Here is a 27,221-nt window from a genome sequence, read left to right on the forward strand (position 1 = left end):
AGGACCTGTCATAGAGTACACACATAATGAACTCAAAGCTGACTTATCCTGAGTTACTGGACGCATTTATAGAATACAAAATCTACAACGTATCTGGCTTAAGCAGACCTTATACTACTCACCATTTTACTCAAAAATCAGCTATGGCATCATGGTTTGGGAAGCAACTACACCTGCAAACAAGAATAAACTAATTCTGTCAAAAAAAAAACAACAATCCTACGTATATGTGAAAATTATAGAGGGGACACAAGGAATCTAGGAACACAGCCAGTTTTTATCACATATAATATGCTGAAAGCCGATCAGATTGATTATTTCAAACTCTGGCAATGGATAGATAGAAAGAGACTTCAGTCCATGCCAGTGGGCAGACTGATACCATAGGCGTTTCGAGATCCAAAGCGAAAAATGCCTTCTATAAGAACCAATTACGGTCGACAAGCCTTAACTTTTTGAATAACAAAAATTCTAAACAGAACAGATATAAACATAAACTTTGATCAGTCGTTTTATAGCTTGAGAAATCATTGCAGAGGGGTGACAGGGGATGTTGCATTTTCTTTTGTATAATAAAGTTTATTTTGTGTACTCGCTACTTTGTGGAGAAGTAGTACTTAGTATGTAGTTACCTTTTTTTGTGAACCTTTAACCCAGTTTTTTTTTCTGCTGAAATGTTATGGATTGCACACTTCATGTCAGAATGATGATGAAGCAACTTTTGTCATACTATACATCACAGGCGAAAAAACTTTTAATGTTTCGTGTAGATCTTTTTTTTTTCTCTTTACTTGTTTTATGGGAGACACTCTATTGTATTGATGTAATCGTTGCTTTATATTGATGCGCATTTTCTTTGTGCGTGTTATGTTATTTATTGTTCCTTGTTTGTACTGCTGAACTCTAGGAGGGGCAGAGGCTCTGTCATGCATTATGCCTTTGTCTCTGGCCCCCTATGCAAATGTTATCGGCTAATCAAACAAAAAAAAAAAGCCAGTCATTGTTTTTTTTGTCAGTTATTTGGAGGAAATGTTTCTTTGCTGGCTTACTAAATTAAAAAAAGAAATCAACTTGGAACTAATAAGAGACCAGTACTCGCAGAACACATTGGAACTAACAGGATGCATGGCGTCGCATTTACTGAAGTGTTTACTACACACGCGAGAGGTTCTCAAATTTCACTTTCCTATTTCCAATTTCATTCATTCATTTTATTTGCTCCTGCACGTTGAGATACAGTCCCCGAAGGCATGGACAAAAAGCAGACAGTCGTAGGCATGGCATTCCTTTCTCAGTTTTATATTTTATCCGAATCATAACAAAAATTTCACCCTATTCGCCGTTGTGTTGTAGTGGGGTAAAGCGCTGGATATTCTATTCTCATTATTTGGCGTTTTGTATTGGGACAGAAAACAGCACACCACCGTCCCAGCGCTTCGACACCTCCGTGCCAATTTATTAGCAGGACCACGCATGCCATGTTTTCGAGCTTCGGTAAACTGTCCGACTACAGATATCGCCAAATAAACCCAACGCGTGAAACAGGCTGGGTTTTCCCAAAAAGCACATAAAGCGAGCATCCAAAATCTGCACAGTGTGTTCTACCCCCGACAACACAAACGATGATGATGATAGAGAAGCACCCCCTGTAGTTGATGGACGCCAACGTTACTAGATTACCTCAGTTGTGAAACTCCCGCGGAAGAGGTACCCCCATCACTCACTTCAGTCTGCCTCACGTCGTTCGAAGCGCCATCTAGATTTTTGTTTACGAACTGTGGTTTCATAAAGTACAGTGGAATGTTATCCATGTGCTGCACTTTGAAACGTATGTATTCCAGAGAATACACCGCAGTTACCATAGCAGCCGTCTGGCGCGTCGAACGACAGGAGGCGAGTCGTGGTGAGTGAGGGGGGTACTGCTCGTGCATGCAGTGTCCATGAGCAGTTCCGTAACTGGGCTAATCTAACAACGTTGGTGCACGCCGCCAACACCTGAATGCGGTCACGGATTGGACACGAGTGCTGCGTCAGCATTCGGCTGGGACTCTCGCCAACACAAGCCGCAGCCAAATGCTCACGTCACGAATCTCTGCTTGTAGAAATATTTCAATGAATGCAATGAAACTTTTCACAAAGCTGTCTTTAGGTTGTCTATTCAAATTCCATGAGTATAACATTCTAAAAACACGCGATATTTTCTACCAGCGTGCGAAAAATAGAAGCAAATTCCGTCTGGTTGACGTTGCGAGTCACGGATGGTACACACACGCCTGGGTCTGTTGGGTCTGCCTTGAAGTGTTTATCTCGAAGAATTCTTTCCAGTTTTAATGTGAAAGCATTAACTGTCTCATGGAGTGAGTCGCACCAAATGGCACGTTAAATCCTTTCTGCAAGTGAAACCAGCCCCCAGCTATGAAACCATGCGAAAAGCCTAGACAACGGCACCCGGTTTCCCTGATCCGAAAGGATTTCGGCTTCGGTCTCATTGGCTGGTGCATGTTGACGAGGCTCCCATTGGCTGCTGCACGTCAGTTTCAACAACCGCTCACCCCATGGCGCTGCGTGTTTGTCAGCGCACCGTTAACACAAAGCGTCCAAGATCAACTCTCCCCGGGAGAGCGCACGTGCTGACCGGTGACGAAAAATATGCAGCAGACGAAATAAGGGACGGACAAGCTGCTTGCATGCTTTCGCATTCACTACTCATAAGAAGTGCTTAGGTGTACCTCGAGCCTTTTTTTCCCAAGTACCAAACTATTTGTTTTTGTTTTTTACAGCGGAGCTTTTAAGGGCTAGTTGCCTCAGCTTCGTGTCCGTAGACAAATAAATGTCGACACAAAACTCTGGACAGCTACTGCCATCTATGAGCGACGGCGGCAACCTTTCCAGGCTTTCCACTCTGGTTTTCACCAGAGTGGAAAGGCTGAATTTCTCTAGGCGTTGTCCTAGAAGTGATCCTCGAGGTCACCCAAGACATCGCCCTTGAGGTCGTCTCGTCATAGTACAGCTTCGCTGGTCTTCCTTCCTCACCAGAGGGGAAAGGCTGAAAGTTTCTTCTTATTTTTTTATTGTTGCGTACGAAGTAACACATTTTCTTTTCTTCGTTTTTTTTTACACTAATTTACACTCCCGAAATTCGAGTACAATAGATGTTCTGCCTAAAGGCGCCTCGGTGCAAATGTTGGTCGCACCCCGTTCATTGGAGTGTTTCTACTAGTGCGCGGTGACACCCTGTAAAGAGCATTGGGAAGGTACAAAGAGGAAGCGTGAGTGAACATGGCGCCTCTTTCCAATCGCAGGATGGCGTCGGTGTCCAGGGACGGCACATGGAAGCTCTGGGACTGCAACAGTGAGTCTCTACTCGGTCCAAGATCGAGGTCAACACGAGCCGTCACGAGGCGAGGAGTATGGTGCAGTGGCCAGCACACATTTGGCCGGGTGTCCGGAACGCATCTCCGACTGCTGCGTTTGCCGCCTCTTAAAAAGTCGTCCCTCGATGTCCGCCTCACGACGTCGTACCAGTGTCGTGTCGCAATCCCGTCTGTGTTCCAGCAGCGGTGGTGGATTTGGGAGACGCTGTGCAGGAGGTCGCTCTCCAAAGTGTCAGTCCACGGAAGCTACGGCGGCCAAGAGTTGGGATGCCGCCACAACAACAACCTTTGCATTTTCTCGTGTTTCTTTTTTTAACTTGTACGCCCAGCCGTCAGGATCGCATCATCCAACGGCGTGACAAACACAATAGTAGTAAACCCTGGAGAAGGGGAACAAGGGGGGACAAAGGACCAATGCAGCTAGGTGACTGGTGCACGCCGAAAAATCCGCCCACGGGTCCCGCTATCGGGACCAGGCGGATGTGTGACATCATTTGTTGCCACTCCATTTGTGCAATGGAGTGGAACAGAAACTAGGAGCGCAGCATACATGCGAGCACACCTCATGCCAGAGAAAGAGAGGGACAGATGAAAGAGAGAGCAAGAGAGCTAAACGAGCATTTGCTGCCTCACCAGCCTCGCTCCCCGTCCGATCAGTGCTTTGAGGTCACTCCAGGGCAAGATGGGAAGCTGTGGCAGAGCTCAGCAAAGCCCCGCGAGGAGAGACGAAAAAGAGGGGGAAAGGAGTAAAGGTAAGACGGGCACTCGCGTACCCACGCGTGCCATGCGACCCGCATTGCATGGTTCGGCTTTGCTCCGCTAACTTTACTTCGAAGCCAGCATGGTAGCCTTGCGCCCGGCGCGCCGAGGCGCCGCGATGCCGACACTTTTGGATGTAACAACCGGGAAAGCAAATGTGACATGCAGGAAACTAATACATGTATCTCTAGGGAAGTAAAACGGGACTGGCGTTCTTTAATGTAACAGCCGGGAAAACGTATCAACCGAGAACGTATCAACGAGGCTCTACTGTAGATCTTTTCGTCCGGTACGTTTCTGCCACGCAACAATGCTGCGCATGCGCACTTGTGACTAATCCCTGCCGGAGGCATCTGCGATTAAATTGCAAATGCTCCCCATGGTATGAGAAGGCAATCTAGGCTCCCTAGACTGCCACCCTGGCACTACCTATCGTTTAGCCCTTGAACACTTCAGATCTGCGTACAACTAAACTGAAGTTTGTAGGATCTCCCTCGCTGCTCACTCTAAAAAAAGAAGGGCATAGTCATTACACCCCTTGTCACATATAAGACAGACCAAAACTTCTGTTCAACGTACAGCACACTGACGTCAAACTGACAGCCCCAACTTTTACAAGAGTCTCGATGACAGTGGGATATAACATAATAAACAGCTAAAGTATGTATCAAAGCCTAGAGAAAAAAATGCCATTGATGTTTTGCAGTAGGGCCAAGAAAACCCCTATTGCTTTTTTTTTCAGTCGGTCACACATACAGTAACTATTTTAATAAGTTGTACAACTCGTCTGTCAAGTTTCTCTTGAAAGTTGGTAGTGTTTGTTCAACGTCAGTGTGCTGTACGTCGAACTGAAGTTTTGGGGTGCATTATACGTGACGAGGGTTCTAAGGATATACCCTTTGCAAGAGAGCAGCTCTTTGGCGCCCGTTTCCGGCTTGAGCGGCGTTGCCGTCAGTGTAACCGCGCACGTTCCCTTATGGGACGTTTCCCTGCTAAAGTTAGCGGGGAAATTTTTCCGCTAAATTTAGTGGGGAAATTTTCCCGCTAAATTTAGAAGGGAATTATTCTCCTGTCCTCTGGACCCTGGGCTTTTCCAGTTGCTGTGGTCAGCCAGCTGACCAAAAAGCGCCTTTGCGTTAATTATATTCCGTTGAAGAAAATGACTGTGAACGTTGCACAACCCCTTCCTTGTGCCGACGACGTCAGTGAAGACATTGGTGGTTGTAGCCTGTTTGCATCGTTGGACCTGAAACTTTCCTATTGACAAATTCTGCTCAGACCTTAGGATCAAGACAAAACTGCCTTCATCACACACCAGGGCACCTACAAGTGGACACGCATGCCTTTCGGCTTCAAAAATGCTCCCGCCCCATTCCAGGAAGCCAGGAACACCGTCTTCCAAAAACTCTGACCACACCACCTCAAATGCGGTGTTCGCGTCTACCTCGACGATGTCTTACCAACATCACCTAGTTTCTTGACGAAGTCTTGACGCTCCTCCAATGCAGCAGTTTCAAGCTTTCTGCCGAAAAATGCCATTTTGGGATGGAATCGATCGAATTCCTGGGTTTCAGCCTCTCCAAATCTGGGAAACTGCCGAACCCAGAGAAGGTGGGCACTCTTCTGAAAACCCCAACTCCGCACAATGCGAAGTCTCTGTTCTCACGGGTGCGAGCTGCCAACTCGCACCGACGCTTCATCCTGGGACTGCTCCTCGAGTTTATTGGTGAAGAGGACATTACTATTAGGGATGTCGCGAACCACCCTTGGTTCGATTTCGAAAGGTTTCGATAGTTGCGAAGCGAACTGAGGTTCGATTTCGAAAAATTTCGATATTTTCGTACTGACCAAGGTTCGATTTCGAAAAATTCGCAACTTTTGACCACAGCGGAGTTTCGAATTCTAAAATTTCGAAGCTTTCACGGTTTCTAAATTTTTGAATTCGAATATTTCGAATATTTTTTTACTTCAGGTTCGATAAATTCGAAGATTTCGAAATTCTTTGTAAAAAAAATTCGAAAACTTCGAACGCTTTGAATTTTTATAGACATGAGGTTCGAACAATTCGAAAATTTTGAATTTCTTTTTGCATAAAGTTCGAAAAGTTCGAAGGTTTCGATTCTCTTTTAACACTAAATTAAAAAAAAAAAAAAAAAAATAGAAGATTTTGAATTTTTTTCTAGTCCAAGTTTTCAAAGTTTGAAGTCTGATTTTCAAGTTTTTCTACAGTTTCAGTTTCAAATAACGTTTTCACGATTCACTGGTTTTCACAAAATCAAGTTTAGAAAAGTTAGGGTGTGATATCTAGATTCTGCGAAGTTGGTCAGGCAATTAAATGAGACGACGAGTGTCCCGGACGTGCTAGAATATTTGCCAGTGCAGAATTGTGACCGCCAGCCCCGGTAGGGGGGTCTTTAACCTGCATCACACAGTAGTGATTGCACGAACACACTGTTTTACGAGACTCATCCAGTTTGAAACGGCCAGGGGCGAGCAGGAGGTTGAGGCTCAGAAAAACCTTGAAGCGACCTGGCAAACTAGCTCGCCACCCCTTGCACGCTGGTAGTAATCCGATGCGGTAAAGTTTATAATTGTCCTGGAGGTTTATTTTCTGGGACGGAGGAATCGCCTCGCAAAAAGCACAAAAGCCGACACAACTCGAGGTCGAGGAGCGTTCTACCATACAAGTGGCGTCGTAAGAGGAAAAACGGGGGGAAAGAGGGTAGGGGGGGGGGGGGGGGGCTTTAGCTTCCTTCTACCCCTTGCAGGTATTTCGGACTGTTAAAGGAAACAATACAGGAAAAGAGGGCGTGGTCGAGCTTATTTTAATATGAAATTATTTATGCATATGTATAGCTACTGTCGCTCTTCACTGCATAAAAGGTTGCGTAGATGGTCATTGTTAGAAACTCGTTGTCAGGAGGCACTGCTCGTCACATGCTTAGTGGTTCGGAAGTTCAATGCTGTCTTTTCGACCTAAACACCTGTGCCGATAGTAACAAAAAAAAAAAAAAAAAAGAATAAATGCGGGAATAAAAAGCAGGAGAAAAAAAAAAACTATCAAGAATTCGTCGGAAGTGTTCTATTCTTGCATATTCAGAGGTTCAGAACTTCGAAACAAGTTTCTTTTACCAAAATGTGTACAGGCTAAAAGAAACACGTCCCAGGAACGTGAAGCGAAAAAAAAAAAGAAAAAAAGTTTTCTTTTAATGACGTGCTGAACTTGAACACTATTAGAAATCTTCTCCCATGAGTTAATTTATTCCTTAACGTGAAAAAACAATAAATATATTATTTTGTATTCTGCAGATGGCAATGATATGTACTGTCTGTGGTGTTAATTTAAATGCGATACCTCAAACAACTTAGACGAAAATAAATATCAAGTTTAGGTCATAATTGCATGCAGATACATGTTTGGACATTTCTTCGAAACTCGCGTTGAATAACAATAATCACATCTTAAGACAGCACTTACCTAGGCTATACATAGATCATTTTTAAAAAAATATAACATATCTACCATAAATAGCTCCGGCTGCAGCGTGCTTCAAATCTGGCACAAACGGTAATCGTCAAAAACCCGTCGTCGTTCCTCGCCCTTTCGGGGATTTATTTCTTTAAACCTAAGCATGCCAGAACATTGAAATAAACGACATTGTCTTTTGTAAGGAACGCAACACCGCGTGTAAAAGTTAGAGAAAAAAAAATTACGAATGTACCCCACTACTTAAAATCAAATGAAACCGTCCGCTGGTCTTTCGAAGTTCGACGAACGTCGAACTTTTACTCTAAAAGTTCGAAGTTCGTCGAACTTCTGACTTTTCAGAATTCGAAAGTTCGAAACTTTTCAAATTCTCTTGATAAATAAGTTCGAAATTCATCGAATGTTTTGGTCAGTCAAGTTCGAAAGTCGGACAAGCATCGAACCTTGCGGCGCAATAAGTTTGAAAGTTCGAAAAAGATCGAATTTTTGAGCGTAATAAGTTTGACGGTTCGAAAAGCGTCGAACTTCTTAGCTTAACAAGTTCGAAAATTCGACCTCCGTCGAATTTTACGATATAGACAATTCGAAAAATCGAAATCTTTCGAACCTTTCGAACCGCTTGATTCGATTATCGAAACTTCGATTCGAAAAAAGTTCGCGGCATCCCTAATTACTATGGAGCAGGAAATGTCATCAAGGAAAAACCCCGATGAGTATGAGTCTGACTGAGGAGCCAGTGCAGCCGAAAGGTGCATTGCCTAGAAGCCCTGGAGATACCAGAGATTTCTCTGATAATCTTCTGCCCAAAAGTGTTGTGCAAAAAGTCAAGGCAAGGAGAACCCGGTTAGCAGACGTCACCTTGTCACTGGCACAGCCAACGAGAAGTGGCATTGATATTCTCATTGGTGCTGACTATTACTGCACCCTCGTCTCTGGTGAGGTTAAAAAACTACAAGGTGCCCTGGTTGCAGTGAAAACAGACTTTGGGTGGACACTTCAAGGAACAATTCCTCACAGCGGTTTGGCTGTCTCACATCCGACTGTTGCAGTACTTCGAGCCAACGTGGGTGAAAGCACGTGCTCGTTGTCTACTGAGCTTCTGTCGTTTTGGGAGTTGGAAAGTATGGGCAGCACTGCGCCTAACCTCCCACAAAAATAATGAAAGCTGTTTACAGCTCCCTGTAACGCCGAATTAGAGCGCAGCTCTTGAGGAGGAGGAGGGATGGGTACCGAGGGGAAGATATATCCTTCCTCCCTCCTCCTCACCTCCTCATCCTGCCTGCTGCTCCTCCCTCCGAGCGGCGTTGCCGTCACCGTGGGCGTAACCGTGAGGTCACGTGATGTCGCGGGGTTACGTGACGTCACCGAGGTCACGTGACCCCCCTCAGGACCCCCCTCAGGGGTGTCGCGTGACCTCCCTCAAGACCTCCCCTCAGTGGAGGTCTTGAGGGAAGTCATGTGGCAAAATGTCACCATGCCGAAACGTCGCCGCGGTTCCGCCGATGGCGACGCTGACTGCGACGCCGCTTAAGCCGGAAACGGGCGCCTAAGAGCTGCGCTCTAAAAAGAAGATAAAGAATTTGTCGGTGCATTCACATCATCCATCATGCTCGCTGATGGACGATATTGCCGTGCGCAGGACCAAGCAAGCAGCGCCCGGTCACGGTATTCTTGAAGTTTCGCATTTAGTCTTACTCAGGGCGTAAATTTTATCACTTCACCCTAGTAGTTTCTTGTTCTCGAAAGTGCCTGATCATTCTCGCCCGAACGCTCGATGCTTGAACCTTCTGGGCCGAATTCTTGCGATGCCGACGCACACTAGATAAGGAGCTGCCCGCGACCTTGTCGAGTCATTCTCGCTCTCGCTTGCTGTTACGCTGCCAAATCGCCGCACGCTTTTCCGCTGTCTTAATGCTCGTTCTTTATTTTGTTGGGCACAAGTTCGCCGATTAAGCCTTTATTTTTAATTCATTTTTCTTCGTCTTGTCACCTTCATTCGTGACAATATGAGCTGGCCCTATCTTGGAAGCCAATGAACCTTCGGCTGGCCGACAATGAAGGAGTTGCAACGAAGCATTTGACCAGCCTAACAAAGAAGCTGCTCAAAGACGATGTGACGCTAAGCATGATGAGTCCATCCACCAGTATCTCCAGTAAGGGTTTGCAGAAAAGATTTCACCAAATGCAGACAAGACATTGAACAGAATGCACTCTATGCCTCACCATGCTGTGCTACGACCAAACAGCCTCTCAACCAAGGGCAGAGTTGTGTTTGATGCGTTATAAAACGAAGCAGGATGTCTGTTTCTGAATGAGGCATTAGAGTCGGGACCAAACCTGAATCCGGACTTCCTGAAAGTGATGCTGAACTTTCGGATTCATCGCATCGGCCTTAGCGCGGATATCGAAAAGGCGTTTCTGCAAATCTCATTGAGACAGAAGATTGTGATGCTCCGATTCTTCTGGTACGTGCGAATGCCAACAAAATAACCGAATTCTCCTATAGAGGTTTGGAGGATGACAAGAGCGCCTTTTGGAACAACAAACAGCCCGTTCCTTGTCGCAGCCGCACTACGCTACCACTTGTCGACAACAGATGACTATCCGGAAGCAGCAAAAGCACTGGTCGAAAGCCTCTACGACGATGATCTTATCACAGGAGCAACCGCGGAGGAGGAGGTTGAACAATTGTATCGTCAAACATTACATGTCATAACTCGCAAGAATGGTAATGTGCAAGTGGAATTCAAATTCCAAGAAGCTGCAGAAGCTGTTTGACGATGGAGGAACTGCATGTACCCTAACCCAAGTAGAATGTCCCACAGCTAGCGTCTCGAGTCTTGGGACTTGCATGGGACAAAGACAGCGATTGCCATAGCATTTTCGATAAGGCCCATCTTAGAATTCTTAGACTGGAAGAACAATACAAAACAATTTATTCTTCAGGCATCATCTCACATTTACGACCCGCTAGGACACCTTCCCCTAGTAACCGTGACAGCCAAGCTGATGTTCCAGACTTTCTGGGAATTGGGAGTCGACTGGGATGCACCACACCTGAAGATGTTCAGACAAGGTGGACGCAGTGGCACACAGCACTGCACCTTTTGACGGAGGTGACAGTAGCACTAGGGTATCCTGGACTACAGAATGATGACCTAAATGATGATCGCCTCTTCACAGATGCCAGTCCCAAGGCTTAAGGAGAAGTGGCCTACCTGCGCACGCAGGGTGCAGAAACGACGGTTACTTTGATCTTGTCCAAGACACGGGTGGCACCAATGAAACGGCTTTCTCTTCCAAGATTTGAATTGATGGGAATGCTGATAGGGGCACAACTGAAAGACTACTTTATTTGTTTGCTGAACTTACAAGTAGAGCCAACTGGTATCTCTGGACAGACTCAACGATTGCGCTGAATTGGGTGCGAGGTTTTCCTCAGCAGTGGAAGCCGCTTGTGACCAACCGAGTGTTGGAGATTCAACAGCTAACTGATCCAGAACTTTGGAACCACTGCCCTGGAACGGAAAATTCCACTGATCTGCTAACGAGAGGCGTGACACCTGCAGCGATACAGTTCCCTCTCGAAACTTGTCCGAGTTACCGAAATTTTCATTGACGCCACATCGACGACTACTCCACGCTGGTCCATTCGAGACTGACGGAGCTGAGAGAAGAGTTCTGAGTCATTCGAGGAATACAGATAATAAAAAAAGTCCTAAAAATATGTGTGATCTGTGGCCGTTTCAACAGCCGAGAGTCCACCGAGCCAGTTGCTCTGCTCCCTTGCGACAGAGTAACTCAAGCTGCCCCTTTTGAAGTAACCGGTATGGACTTTGCTGGACCACTCCACACGAAGGATCAAGGCAACAACAAGAATCCTACATCCTCGTCTTCATATGTACAGCCACACAGGCGATACACCTTGAACTGGTGACCGGCATGTCTACCTCCAACTTCCTGACAGGCTTCAGGAGTTTTGTGTCAAGAGGGATGTGTCGAGTCATCTTTTCTGACAATACAAAAATGTTTCAGCGAGCCTTAAGGGATCTGAAGAAACTGTGGACAACATTATGCGGAGAAGAGGTATGAAACTACTTCACCGATCATCAGATCCTGTGGAAGTTTATCATCGAGAGAGCCACCTGATGGGGTGGGTTCTGGGAGAATGATTCGATCGATGAAGTCATCACTGAAGAAAGTTTTGGGACACAGCTACTGACACTTCATAGAGTTGGCGACATTATTAACCGAAATCGAGGCTGTCATCAACTCTAGGCCTCTGACTTATGTCTATAGCGAAGCCACTGAAAGAAAACAGCACACTCCCTCTCATTTTCTATGGGGAAAGCGTCTAAAATCCCTCCCATCGAGCTGCAGCTCGGAGCCTGTGCCGCCCTCACGAGGTGAACTTAACCGTCGTTGGCGTTACCGTCAAAGGATGGCAGATCAGTTTTGTCGTAGATGGATTGTAGGGTTCTAGCCCGATTCCCCGGGCCCCTGTCTCCAAATGATCGTGACAGAGCAATGCATAGATCTCAGCAGAAAGGGTTTATTCCACTCACATTCTGCTGGGGGGTTTTGGGATCAGGAGAGCAGATCGAGGAAGCCTGGAAGGGGTGCGCCGCCACTGTTTGCTGCGTGCCAATTGTCCCTGCGGTGCTAGTCCACAGCGCATCCTGGGGACGTCGTCGTCAAGGGTCGAATTCGGTCTCCAAGTCTGAACCATGTCACCGGGCCGTTGCCAGAGTCGACGTCGCGGTTGCCACCACCGTGAATGTCTGTCGTGGCTCATTTCCCGTGCGAGAGTCCCCTCCAGCCCTTTGTTTCCTGCCTTCCCAACTTCCCTCGTGGTTCCCACGGTCGCCGCCGCATACCAGACGGGCGGGAGCCTCTTGTCTCCCATATTGGGCAGTGTCCACTGGAGCCCCCCATCCGGCTCTCCCGCAACACGTGCAGGTCCTCGGGCACCGACGCTCTCAGGGAGGTGGGTCTGAGGATGTCCCGTGCCGCCAATGTCTTCCAGATAGGTCCCAAGGGAGGAGGCGCTCAAGCACCGAAGGCACCGTCTTCGCCACGGAGGTAACTAACAACGAGTTCTCAGGCGCTGGCGTCCGGTTGTCGAACAGATAGGGGCTGAAGAGACCCCACAGGATGAAGAAATAATTGACCAGCCTAAGATCTGCCCACTTTACCGTGCCGACTTCGTCCAGTGCCCTGAAGAAAGGAAAGGGACACTTGTGTTGGTTTGCCAACACCTCCTGCCACGACAACCTTGGAAAATAGGGGAAATCGTTGATGGTGCGTCTTCCCAATAGAATGGTCATTAGGAGGCCACTTCAACTTTTGTACCTGATGGAATCCATCTACCAATGACCTGACGTCATTCCTGGGGTAGTGTGAAGAAACTCTAAACTTTATCTTCCTTTGTTCCATACAAAAACATTGAGCTGTCAGCCGCTCGAAAAGAGCTGGCAGCACCATGTAAATAAACATCATCACTTGCTTCGGTTCCATCAATGATGGTGTCACTTGTATCTTGCAATTCGAGTTCTAACAGGTAGTATCTTCCTTTCGTGCCTGTTCAGTACAGTGCAATGGACTGGATGTGCTGATACACAGTCAGCCCGCTTTCGTGGACAAGCGAGGTTTTACACAAAATCATCATCATCATTTTTATCAGCAAGGGCGCAAAAAACTATTTGCCACGGGAACACCGTAGCCATGGGCGCCATCCCCCCTAGGTATGCCGCTGACGATGCCCAATATACAGGGGCACCCTTAGCAGCAGTTAAGTCTGACCTCATTCCCACCAAGGGTATAAAACAGTGTTTGCTAGGTACTGAGGAACCGGAAAGCTATCTTTTCAGAAAACTACCTATAAACACCGATAAGTGCTGAAAACCGCTCGCTGATTACGAAGGATATGAACAACAGAAATGCAGAACTCTAATTGTAATTTATAGGAAACGGTTCCCGTGGGTCGCGTTGTAGTTCTGCAAGTTGGAGTCCCCTACCTTCTGCGCATTGTCTCCTGCATCTTGCTGCCGTCATGGGTACCAGAAACACTTGTGGGATGCAGACTCGTGACGCTTGGCACTTTTTCCGTCGTTTCAGTCGAATACCAGAAGGGCCAGGAGCCGTACTTGCTGACGACGGGCGAGTTCCCGTGTACCACGCCCAGCTGTCTGGCGCTGTCCCCTGACGGAAGGACCGTGGCGATCGCCAACGAGGAGGACATCCACGTCTTCTGTGGCAGGACTGGCAGCCTCAACGTCAAGTTTGAACAAGTCCACAGCGGTAGGTTTTCGGAGTTCTCAACCAGGGCTAGCCGCTTGTAATGGATTTCTCTGTCCCTTATTCAGCTACATCATCACATTGCCGTCCGTGTTGTGTCACCTCTGCAAGCTGCACTATGAAGATGGGATATCTTGAAACTGCTCCCACATTTTACTTCACCCCACACTATTATATTGACATGCGCTCGTGGAAGTTCCCTAAATTCGTTCCTTTGTATGCGTAGCATCAAAGCCCTATTATTTTCATACACTACTTTCCGTATAGTTTATGCACTTAAACACGTTACTGGATCAGCTCAGTGGACAACTGCTGCATTAGCGGCCTTTCGGAAAGCCGGCCCCCTCTGTTCGTGCGGGCGTGGTGACGCTGTCGGCGCAGCCCACCCGGTCTGCAAAAGCGGCCCAGCTCTGAGCAAGCTCGGGACGCTGGCTTTTAATTGTGAAATCAGGCAGTCGGCGGCACGTCGGCTGCCCTTGCGCATTTGTTTTTAAGAAATGGACCCTGCAAGTAGATTCTGCTGCAGCCTCATGATTGTAAAGATGCACACTTACAATTTCTTCAATTTTTAGACGGTATAATACAATGGATCGGAGCTTAAGTGGCTAGCTTTGGGTCGAACTTCCGAGTATGTTTTTCTGCTCGTGTAATAATAACGTAAAACGGAATTTCTGGCATAGTTGATGTTTCTCGTATTCATCTATGACCAGCATCCACAATCAGGAGCTTGCGGGCGCTGTCAGCGCCGTATCTAGTTCTGGATGAACGCTCCCGGCCACATATTTATCGCCGGAAAACTAACAGAAAGGATGACCCTAGTATCTACCGCGCGTTCACACAGAAATCTCCAAGGTATACATACACGAATCCACGCTGATTAGCTGATTGGAAGTGATGTCTTGAAATTCTTACCCCTTAGTCACACGTCTCCGAAATGGCACGCACACACAAGGAGTCTGATTGAACATAGTTACAGTTGCGCACAGAAGGACAGGAACAGGGAAGAGGAACACGTAGACAACAGACAAGTGCGCTCGTCTGTCATCTGCATGTTCCTCTTCTCTGTCCCTGTCCTTTTGTGTGCAACTGTAACTATGTTCAATCTATACCAACTCGCCCAACTGTCTACATTACAAGGGTCTGAGGTTGTCACACGTGAAGAACACACGAGAGGATCAACTCAGCCATTTTCACCACCTCGGATGTTCTAGTAGTAGGCCTCAACGTAGCCAAATACTAATACAAAAACAGCCCGTTTTTTTCAAAACACAAAGTGGTCTTCAAATTGGTATTTTTTCCTAATGCGGCTTTGGAATGTATGCATGATGTGTTCAGATAAGATCGAAGATGCGAATCCGGTTAGTATTTTTGTTTTCTTCTACAGCGGGGCTATTGAGGGCTAGGTTTGCCAGGATCGTGTCCGGTACCAAAGAAATGTTGACACAAACCTACATGAATCTCTGCACAGCTACCGCCATCTATAAGCGACGGCGGCAACCAGGCAACCCGTCTGGTTGCCGCCGTCGCTCATAGCTGGCGGCAACCTTTCCTCCTATCATAGAAGAATGGATAGTTTGGCGAGTTGGTGGGAATTTATCGTAGGAAACAACGCAAAAAATGGACAAGGACGAAGAAGAAACACACGTGGCGAGGGCAGCGCACATCACATGTGTTTCCTTTTTTGTCCTCGTCTGTTTTGCACGTCGTTTCTTACGCTCTCATCAGTTTCGTTTAAACTCACGATGGGTCGGCCATGTGCCCTTTCTTCGGGGAAAGAAGACTGGGTGCAGAAGGAGCGGTGACGTACGCAGCAGCGCGATTAGGTCCACAACCGCCGCGTGCGTCAAGCGCTTCAGATTGCATTGCGAACGAAGAGCAAATTGCTCGCCTGGAAAGCCACCGCCGAGAACAGAAGCTACAGCTCCGCTGCTCTTCCTTCTTCACCAAAGTGAAAAGGCTGAAAGTTTTTCTTCATATTTTTATATGTTACTCCCTAATATATGAAGGGACGAAATCACAAATGTTTTCTCAAAAAAACAAATACAGTAAACTTTTGTTAATTCGACCTCGACGGGACCTTGATATTTGGTCAAATTATCCGAGTGATTGAATTAAAAAAAGGACAGACAGACGGTTAAAATTAAACTTTTTCTTATTTTCCAAAGTACTCATGGATGGTCTGCTGCCGTCTGCGCTTAAAACGCATGTCCAAAAGCATGCTCCAGAGAGCAGCGATGTACCTCAGCTTGCACTCTGCATTTTCCTTATGGGAAAAGTACAGCTCAGCAGCCTGAAGTCCCACCTCGGATGGGGTACTTTCGGCGGTATCCTCCTCGCTTTCATCTCCCGCGTCCACCTCACAGCCGGTCATGTCAGCCACGATGTCGTCATCCGTACGCATATTGCAACACCATTGTCCACATTCACCAAGTCTTCAAAGGATACGTCACCCAGGACAGGGAGCAAACCCGAGTCTTGGGTGGAAGACAGCTCCCCGCCAGCAGCACCCGCATCATCCCCAGTGTCCAATGCAGACACGGCATCCGTGGGCACGATGAATCTCTTGAAACTGTTAGCAATCGTTCCCACGCACGAGCAAGCATGTGCATTGCACCAAGTATGGTGATATGGTAGTCCTTGCCACTTTCACAGCAGGGGATCATCCGTTGCAGCAGCATTTTCCTGTACAGAACCTTCAAGTTTTTTTTATGACACCCCGATCGAGTGGCTGCATGGTCGCTGTCACATTTGGCGGCAAAAACTCAAGGCGCACTGCCCGCAGTCCTTGGACGTGAACATGTGCGCTGCAATTGTGCACGATGAGGACAACACGAGGATTTCTTGACTCGGGTATTTGCGTGCTTGGAAACACCCGAGCCTTTTCACAGACGACAGATCCACTGAGAGGCGAGTTGTGGCTTCTCATGTCAACGGATCCACTGGAGCACAGCCTTTGGGACGTTTGGGCGTGCCGACGTTCGCAGCCGTTTTCTTTCTTCGTCGAAGTGATCTTTTTGTTGAACCTCGATGATCTTTTTCTTGTTGACGACCCAGTTGAAAATTCCCATTAGATTCCAATTGTAATTTCCAATTGGTACCAGCTAGGTTTTGGGACAACCAATTGGTCACTGCAATGGGAACCAGTTGGAACCCATTAAGATTCCAACTGGAAAATTTTTCCAATTAGTGAGACCCATTGGCCAGTGTGCTTCCAATTGGAACCCACTAAAACCAATTGGTTCCAATTAAATCTAGTTAGAATTCCAATTGGATCTAATGGGAATTTTCAGCTGGGGATCAAGGTGGCAAGCATGCTTTTCTTCAAACCACAGTTGTCTGCGATCTCCTTCCTTGATACACCCTTCGCAACCTCTTGAAGAATGGCTGTCTTCGTGCCAATGGACAGCGACGTGTAATTCCCGCATAATGCCATCTCGTGTCAACCAACTGTTGCCTCTCCGCTAACTGAAACTACCGCATCGTAACAACCGAGCTCGTCCTTTGTTCTAAATTCGGCCACTCATCGACTCGGCATGAACCGTGCCGTGTGCAATAGAAGCAAAAATGGTTGTTTGTACAACGTACGTAAACGTCACAAGCCTAGAAAATCGAACACTACAAAAAAAAAAAAAGAAAGCTTTACGAGTTGACTTTGGCGCCGGGTAGCCAGATCATCGGCGACGGAGAAAATAACAACAAAAAAAAAAGGAAAAGAGAACCCGAGCTTTCCGGCGCAAGATGGACTGGACACGATGCTACAGAAAAGCGCTTTGAGTGCGCACGCTGTCTCCGCAACCGACCACATGCTATGTTCTCAGCGTTACTCCCCGCCTTGGTTGCGCTGGCTCGTGTCATTCACTACGGTCCATCTCAACGGCATAGAGGAGCAGGCTCATACTTGTGCACGTTCGGCTTTGCAGCAAAGGGCCCGTGTTTTGCCGTACGTTGGCGGTTTTTCTGCCGTGGTGCCGTGCAGTGTGAGCCCGCGCGCATTCGCTCGGGACGAATTATGCAATGCGGAGTCCTCCCGAGTTGGAACTTTCAAACTTTTCCTCCCATAGAAATGTATGAGCACTTGCCGGGACTTTAGAACATGATCGAATTAAATGAACAGTCGTATTAACTGAGGTCAAACTAACGAAAGTTTACTGTATCTGTAAAGAAAAAGAAAAATGACTGCCCCAGGACGGCAGTGCTGTTTTCAGGCTTTGTCGGTTCTTTCAAGTTTGACTGCATGTGATAGGCAAACTAAAAATACCAAGAAACTAAATATTCTTCAGAAAGCAGTGGATCATAGTTACTATATTCTTGAATGTTTACAGAATTCTAAAAATTATATACTATCACGCACAAAAAATGCACAACTCATATTTGTGATTTCGTTCCCTCCACATATTGGGGAGCAACATATAAAAATATGAACAAAAACAAAAATGCGAACCGGACTCACGTGTTCGACTTTATCTGAACACACCCTGCAGCAGTTTATGCTTGAACTTTCGACACAAGCACTGGACGCGAGAAGATATGAAGTTCGCGATATTTCAGTCCGCAAACGACAAAAACACGACGGTTCATGTGCCGGAAACTACAATAGCCGCAGCCATTTCTTCAAGCTTACGTGCCTCGGTGCCGAATGTCGAACACTGCCAAAGCTATGGAGGCTCGGCAGGTGTGAATTGATCTCAAAAGTCTGAGGAAATGTTGTCTCATTTCGGATGTTATTGCACTGGCAACAGTTGTTGGCAATACACTTTGTGAATTCACACAAAAGCAATATGTTTCACGCGTATCCGAGGGTACCGAGTGGGGAGCCTATATTCTAGTGAATAGCATCGCTTCACTTTTTGCTCGGAGCTTGTCAACTTAGCCGATCCAGTGACGTTGCTTCCTACACCTTTCTTGGTGTGCAGTGTTCCTCAGTGAAGCATCCATCGCGTTTAGTTTTCACAAAACCTAAGAAGAAAATTTAAAAAAAAACAAGCGCCGAAAAAAATAATTGTTTGAAGAGATACTATTTGATACGGGATAAGTGAGGCGCCGCCCGATTTTGACAGTCCTTCAACCAGCACGCTACATGCCCGTTCGCGGATATTCGCGACAAAGTCGCGCCTTTGTTGCATCTCTATCGTGACTGCCCGCGTCGTCTGGAAGTTTCTTCCCGAGCGTATCGTTGCTGACGCGATGCCTCGCTTCCCTCCCCAGAGCCCATCGTGAACCTGCAGTTCTCGCCCAACGGCAGCTACCTGGCGGCTGCCGTGGGCAAGCATGTGCTTGTGTTCCACAACGTGCCGGGCTTCCAGAACACCATCGGGGACCTGGAGGAGCGCAAGAAGAACGCCACCAACCAGTCCATCCGCGACAGGCTGCAGCTGCAAATCGACGAGGCCAGGTGAGCCATGTAAAATAACTGGACGATATTACTGGTTAAAGCATGAAAAATGGGTTTAATGAAACGATGCCCGTTTCTGGATCGCACTGCAGCGGATAAGAAAAAAAAAATTGATGCGTGCTTCTAAGGCGGCTTTTGTGACCGTCGTCGTCTTCTCTCTGACCGGTCGCTGTTGAAAATATTCAACAGGCTGCCGCCTCAGGGAGACAGCGAGGTAACTTGAGTGAATAAAGCAGTTGTACTGGTCGTCCTAGTATTTGTCCACTTGCCAACTTTAAGTCGCATGATTGAACGTGGGAATTCAGGCCTGCATGTAATTCATTTATCCGTCCCAGTTTCCACATCGTTTTAGGACGCATTGGCTCGTGAATAATTACGATGTCTCCGACCTCTAGATCATCATTATTTTCCTGTGGCTTCGCACGATGTGCCGAACGAAGCTCCAGAGGGTAGTCGGCCATCCATCTTTTCCAAAACTGTGCAAATTGTAGTTGTCGGTAGTTCCAGAGTTTTGAGAGTTCATCTGCCGTTCGTTGTAGCGCCTCGGCATCTTTATATGACGACAATGCTGTGAGTCGCTTGCCGATCAGGAAATGAGCAGGAGTTAAGGCTCCTGGTTCGTCATGCTCTGAATGCATAAACCTCAACGGTTGTGAGTTCACCGCAGCCTCAACTTGTACCACAGTGGTGAGCTCTTCAGAGTTTAGTGAACTTAGTCGAAGAATTTTTGGAATGCAGGACTTCACGCTACAAACCATCCTCTCCCAAAAACCTCCCCACCAGGCTACCCGCTCAGCGCTAAATTTCCAGGATATCTGGTTGTGGGCAATGTAATCTTGAATGTCCCGGTGGCGTAAGGCTGTCCATAGCTCCTTGATGTCTTTAAGCAACCTTTTGAAGGTGAGAGCATTGTCCGAATAGATGAACTGTCGCAGACCTCTTCGCGCCACAAAACGACGTAGTGTTGATAAGAAGGTCTGGGAAGACATGCTTGACGTGGGACGTCAAGGTGGCCGCTCTTGTCACTGTGCACGTAAAGAGAGCTATGAAAACTTTGTTCGGAGTCATGTTCTTGGTATAAAGGGGACCTACAAAGTCGACTCCCACTATCTCAAAAGGGTTTGTTGGCTCGATGCGATCAGCAGGCAAAGGAGCTGTAGGTGCTGACAGTGGCTTGAGCTGATATCTAAAGCATGTAGGGCAGTTGTGTATGCTTTTCTTTACCAGTTGTCCGCCTCAAATAAGCCAAAATCTTTCACACAGTTGCGTTAGTGTCTCAGCAACTCCTCCGTGTAGAACTCGGATGTGTGCGCTTGAGATTATTAGAGAGTTTTAGAATAACGTACGCAATTTTAGCACACGCTTGCGCTAAATTTAGCGCTTGCGTTAGCGCACGCGACGCAAGAGAGTTTTGGAATAGCGTTTCTCTGCCGCGACGCAAAAGTCCAAGCATCTCGCGCTTGCAACACCACCAAGATACTGTCACAATTTTTATTTCACACACGAAATGCTGTAACTTTAGAAAAAAACAAGTTTTTTGGTCAAGAGTAGCATTTTAGGTTTGTTTAAACATGAGAATGCGACGCAAGCGGTTGACCGGTCATGTCCGCTTGCGTCGCCTCGGCAAGAGAGGTCTCGCATACTGACCTTCACGCATCATACCTTCGTAGAGAAATGTTCACGCATCACAAGCATCAAGTTGCCTATGCCTACTATTTACAATAGTAGGCATAGGCAGTTAAAGAAAAACAACTTGAGCCTCATGAAAACAAAACATTTTCACTATTTAACAACTTAAATTGCACGTTCCATAAGTTAAAAACAAAGCCACTTCAAGCGGCAACAGTATGGTATGAAATAAAGTCCAATACTGACTACCATTCATTATTGGGGAATACAAACATTTCTAGTTCCTGTTTAGCAACCAAAAGTATTCCAATACTCAAAAGAGTACAAATCTACTCTATCTGATAAAAAGACAAATGCAAAACATTGAAAACTTCGTGATGCCACCTATACCATTCCTGCTCATACATACATACTTGATTAACCCTTACTAAAACAGGCACCATTAACTAAAAAGGAACAAGAAAGCTTGTTTAGGAATTTAATGAAAAAAATTGACTGACAAAACTAGCAAGTAAGACCATAAAACAAAAGGTTTTCCTTAGGTCAGTGCGGAGCGCAAGTTTTTCTGCTGCTTGCACAAGGGTTGCATGACGTCAAAATGCCGAGCTCTTATTGGCCAGTTATAAAAAATAGTGGGTATAGACCTTTGCAAAAACAGCTCGCTGGCCGCTGCCATTTTGCGACTCGAGCGACCCCTATCAGCCAAAAATTTCTGCCACCCGCCTGAGCTGTGGAAACCCAGTCAGCGCGACTCCCCACCTGCATTGTGTGTTCAGAGTTCAGCGGCTTTCCTTGAAAGTGTTTACTCTATTTGCCTGTTCAGGATGCTTGCGTGTTTTTGCAATCTTCCACTGTGAAAACCAGCGAATACCAGGGCACGTAGCCTGCTCGACCTTCGCAGGAAACGAACGAAGAGAGCCAGCGAAAAGAGCGAACGTCAAGCAGCCCGCGGCGCGGGGTGTTCGACGTTCTTCGAGGATTATTTCCGTTGAGATAATCTCCGAAAAGCCTTCCCGGCTATGTTCCCGGTCTTGGCGAGAAGTAGCTGATAGGGTCCAGGGTATGGGAACTGAATAGACTTGTTCGTTCATTTGCTTGAGTGCTGTGTAAAAAAACATCACTCTTCAAAACGTACCCCAAGACAAGCCGGGTTTCGTCCGATCGTCGTGAAGTGACTATCGTCGACACTGTATATTGGATATGCTGTGTTAGTTGAGACCTTTCTCAAATTCTGTTCGGATAGCGTGGCACCGTGGGGTACGTACAATATATATTGTTCGATTGATAAGACTCGTTGAATTTCATATAGTGAGCGGGCAATATACCCATGCAGTTCGGCTATCCTCTGGTGTGGTCAAATATGTTAGGCAGTTAAGATCTTTGTAGATTGACACGGCTGAGTGTATGGTGCCGTTAAAAAGATCAGCATAAAATGAAACAAACATCCCAGTTGCATTTCTGTCGCGCACTGACTTGCCAAAAATAGCTTTCATTTGTGTTTTTGTTCCCAAAAATAGTTCAACGCTTTCTTAAAAACTTCGAGAAATTCTCTTCGCCATAGAACGCAAAACAAAAAATAAAGCGAGGCGATTTTGCGGCCACCAGCGTCCAGAATTGCTCCTACGCAGGCTGCCACAGCCCCCTGACTAGAAAACCCACAGCTCAGCACAGTCCGGCAACACTGACGTACACTCTCAAAACCAGGGACGCGCGTTGGAAATCGCTTCGTTCGAGACTGCCGCTGGAAAGGTCTATACCTCAAGGCCCTTAGCATTGAGGTCTACCCACTATGATTTTAATCAAAACCAATCAGAGCTCGGCGTCATTCTGATGTCACCGCATCTCCTGTGCAAGAAGCAGACGACTTGCTCTTCGCATTGCTTGGATGCGTCCTAGCACAACGGTTTAGATTTTGTTTTGCTCAGCAGGACATTCTCACTGTTCTCCTCGTCCTCCTGCCGACATGCTGTTTGGGTGCCAGCAGGTGTATTCGCCACATACACATCGTGACACTGTTAGCGGGAACACAACATCGGCACACTTTTCGCATTTTACTTCTAAACAGTATTAGCGAGCACGAAATTTTATCGCTTACATTACAGAACCAAATGAGCTCTTTCCGTAGCAATAATAACTTGGATGACATCCTTTGGTTTCAAAGAGAAAAACTGGAAAAACCGGTGATCGCTTGATCGTGCTAACAGTGTCGCGCTCTGTACGTCATTTACAAGAAACTCTAGAGATGATCGAGGCAACCAATTATCGCTTTTATATGTTATGTTTACGACACAAATGAGGAGTGCAAAAGCAGTCTCAGCAAAAGCACTCGCCCCAAACACGCAAAAAAAATATATATATATTATGCCAAATGTTTAATTTTATAGAATAGTTATTGCTTTCCCCAGAAATTAGATGATGGGTGAACAAATACCAGCAAGCTCTTATGTACACATTTATATAACATAAGGTCTTGAAAGAATGCCCACCCAAAATTAAAAGGTAAAGGGTGTGTGTGTGTATATGTGCGTGTGTGTATGTGTGACCAGGGGGGGGCACTACAAGCTATGTGAAACGGGAACTCTTCAACTTCAAAGTTTCCTAACTTTTCCCTCACCAGTCTCGGGTTTTAAACATCATGATTAAGCATCACCAGCTCGCCTGCGCACTCACTGTCTTTTCGTTACTGATACATATCGCAGACACGGCGAACTCACGTGTGCAATAAGTGTGCGGGAATTCGCTATGAACTCCCCAGTCACGAGTATGGCAGCAGAACGCGGACACAGCGATTCGCGCTAGTATGATATAGACGCAAGAACCCGGCCTTCTCAAACTCGGATGTCACAGGAACCAATATCGCCCGCAAAAATCACAGACAAAAAAAAAAATGCAGGAACGATTTTGGATTTTGCATGTCATGGGAAGAGATACCCCGCATAGTATGGATGCTGCAGATTCACGTGTCATGGTGCGATAAGCACCATGACACGTGAATTATTTTATTTATTTTAAAACTCCCTATTAACTTTGTTATGCAGTGGTTGGCTGGTAGAATGAGAGGATGTTTTACTTCTGTGGAATGCAATTCGTGGAGCCTTCAGCCTACTTGCAACGCTCCTTTGTCGTCAAGAAAGGGGGCTAAGCTCGGCGATCTTTGAGCTTTTACTTATTTGCTGTTTTTCTGTTAGTGAGGCTATCTCTTCAAAGAATACCATGTTTTGAACAGGTGTGATTCAGTACAGTTCTGCTCGGGTTACTTCGTCCGCTGAGAGGTGATTTGCTGACAGCTTTTCCCTTGAACAGTTGTTCGTAAAACGAAGTATCCAGGCAGTAAGTCGGATTACCTTCTGCAGACTGCTCTAACAATGGAGATCGAACAATGGCTCGAAAGAGCTCGTTCTAGCTGGTAGCACAGCAGCAGGTGTGCAGTCTTCCTTTTTCACCTGAGCTTCTTCAAAGCAGTGGTCGGGCCATTCAGAAATGGGTCTCTGGAGCCACACTGGACCTTTTCACCAAGCTTGGGCAGCCTTCATTCTTTCGGCAGAAATTCCCCCAGTGAGAAAATCGGCCGGATTATCCTTTCCTGGACAATACCTGAAGTGGGTTTACTGTCAGCCATTGAATCTCTTCAACACGATTTGCGACAAACGTTTCCCAGCGCTGCGGTTGCCTTTGAATCCACTTTAGAGTAATCATGGGATTTGTCCACTTGTAGCAGGTGAAGTCCTCTGTGTCAAACATCTTCTGGACGTACCTCAAAAGCCGTGGGAGCGTTCTAATTATATTTTTTTTTTCTATTTTTAATAGAGTGTGTGCTTTCAATGAACCACGACCGATTATATTTGGTGTGTGTCGTCCGTCTAAACCAGAGAACAGCATGTGACCACAAAGGAGGGAGTGAGCGCGACTTAAACCAGCCAGATTTTAATTGGCGATATTCGGGCGGAAAGAAAACGAATTATGAGCCACAAATTGTTTTGGGCAGTTGGGCTCTGATATGTCATGTACAACCAAAAACCTTGGTGAGCATAAATACCCTTAACGAAATTACGGTCAGTGCACAGGCAAGCTGGTGGAAGTTTACCACGATTGTTTTAACCCAAGACTGGGGCAGAAGGAGGAAATGTTTTTACTGTTGAAAAGAAAGTAACACGGACAGACAGCGTCTCTATCTTTCGAAGTGGGCGCTGTCTGTCCCTGTTAGTTTTTGCACTGTAAAAAAAAAAAAAATGTCCTTCTTCTGCCCCCGTCTCAGGTTAAAATAAGCACGATAAATACCCTGTCAATGCCCCTTTGAACGACTGCCCAAAATGAGCGTCATTGCAGGCAGAGCTTGCAACACTCTTCTTGAGCGCAATTTTTGTCAAATGGGCAAAAAATGTGAAAATTGATAGATACCTAAAAATATTACCTTTTCCCGTTCTTAAAATTGGTCTGGTATCTAACAGAATTGCCGTCAATACTGCAATTCAAGCATGGCCCCTAAAACCAAGTTTGAACAGTTTATCAACACATTTTAGTTTGTTAGTCAACTTAGCATGACAATCATTTTCATTTAAGTCTGCCCAGTCTGATAAACTAAGGGTGAAGAGAGAACTCCTCCAACCTTTACCCCCTTTTGAAAAAATAAAAAAAAGTTATGTTACAACAAAAATTGAGCACCCTGTACATTGTGTGCACTTTCTTCCGTTCAAAAAAATAAACAATGAGAACATTGAGCAATAGGAGGCTTAGGATTAACCTGACCAGTCAGGGGAGGCAGACACATTTTCAAATTCTATTAACTGTGAGCTGCCCCGATTCATCTCGCCTTGCTTACGCATTGTGTTGTATCAGGGTTACTTGATACCATTTATTAAGAATACAGTACCTAGCATTAACTAAAAGAAACCCTCGTGAGAAACAAAAGAGGATGTTAGTCTAACTTGATATTACTCTAAAGTTTGGCCACGATACGTGCGTTAGTGCCCCATCAATGGACCTTTTCCACGTACCGACGGCACCAGGCGGTGGCTGGACGAACGTAAAATCGAGGAAGTGACCTACCTGCGCTACCAATCGATAATGGGAGCTACGCTACCAGATTCTTCACTCTCTGAGCTTCGGCGTGTGCCCAATGCGACTTTAAAGAGGGGCATCCATGGCGTCCAACCAAATGTTGTGTTTTCCTTTCCGTCCACTTTGTTTTTTTGTGTAACACAATTATAGTATACTACAGTTACGTGTTCTACTCGCTGGTCCACGGCCTCCTTCCGAATTTCCTTGATTTTTCGTGCCGACCTCTGCCGCTTGGCATCGGGCACTTGCGCTTGCGCAGAATGCCTCTTGGAAAAGGTTTATTGCCCTCTACGATTTGGAAGTTGCATACAGTCTAAGCTCATCATGACGGACCTCGTTACAACAGACATTTGGATATAACATACCAATTTGTGAAGTTCGGTTGGTTTCCCTCTATGCACCATTGACTCAACTTCTTATCTGCATACAACATACTCCTTTTACGACAGACCAAAATCTTGGTCAAAATCAAGGTCAGTTATAACGAGCTTAGCCTGTATTTGCGGTCCTTTGACAGGCCAAGCTAGCAAGAATAAATGTTAGATTAGTAGGACGATATGCACACATGACATGGGTGTCTTGATGATAAGGCATACAAAGGTTCCAGCAACTTCTGTCCTACACATATGCCTACACATACACACAGACATGCACATACATTTTTTTTTGTTACATCAATTCAAATTTAACTCGAGTTGCAAGTGCGCTCTTGGTGCGTGTGTCTTCCTTTACTGGTCCCAGTCTTTTTAGCGCTTTTAATGGTCACAGTTAATTTTGATACCCAGCAGCTTTTTAGCGGCCCTTTTTCAGCTTTATTTTCAATAAAAAAGAATACCGGTTTTGAAAAGTTGGGTGAGAACTGGTAACCACAACGTAAAAATTTAAACGAAGCTGATTTTACGGAGTTTGAGTAGACTATACGTAGCGAAGAGCGGGCTTAGACTCCATTCACCTGTAAAGACCGATGACCAGCTTGCGCTCTCCACTTTTCCTCCTCTCCCCCCTTCTACCCTGTCCACCCAATTTGGTCCACCATTGCCTGTTTCCTCCTCCCCCAGGGTGAGACGGATCTTTTGCCTTGCAGAGTCTCGTGTCTGGTTGTCGGCCTTTAAGCCGAGACTAGGAGCTTCGCCTTCAGTGCGAGCTTGCTGGCTTCCGCAGTGCTTCAGTTGCACGTGCCTGCTCGTTCTCAGTTGGGCAGAAAGCTTGCGCTGAAGGTGGAGCT

General features: G+C 46.3%; 1 protein-coding gene across 2 annotated transcripts in view; it reads left to right on the top strand.

The window, feature by feature from the left end:
• Positions 1-27,221, top strand: part of LOC8043884 (transducin beta-like protein 2) — a 199,727-nt gene that overhangs the window by 171,963 nt on the left and 543 nt on the right. For both annotated transcript variants that reach the window (XM_042291044.1, XM_042291046.1), the window contains exons 7-9: positions 3,303-3,352; positions 13,738-13,920; positions 19,123-19,309. In XM_042291044.1, coding sequence (XP_042146978.1) covers positions 3,303-3,352; positions 13,738-13,920; positions 19,123-19,309 — 420 coding nt within the window. The remainder of the gene's footprint in view (positions 1-3,302; positions 3,353-13,737; positions 13,921-19,122; positions 19,310-27,221) is intronic.

Source organism: Ixodes scapularis, unplaced genomic scaffold, assembly GCF_016920785.2.
Source record: "Ixodes scapularis isolate PalLabHiFi unplaced genomic scaffold, ASM1692078v2 PGA_scaffold1__304_contigs__length_218370807, whole genome shotgun sequence".
NCBI classification, from domain to species: Eukaryota; Metazoa; Arthropoda; class Arachnida; order Ixodida; family Ixodidae; genus Ixodes; species Ixodes scapularis.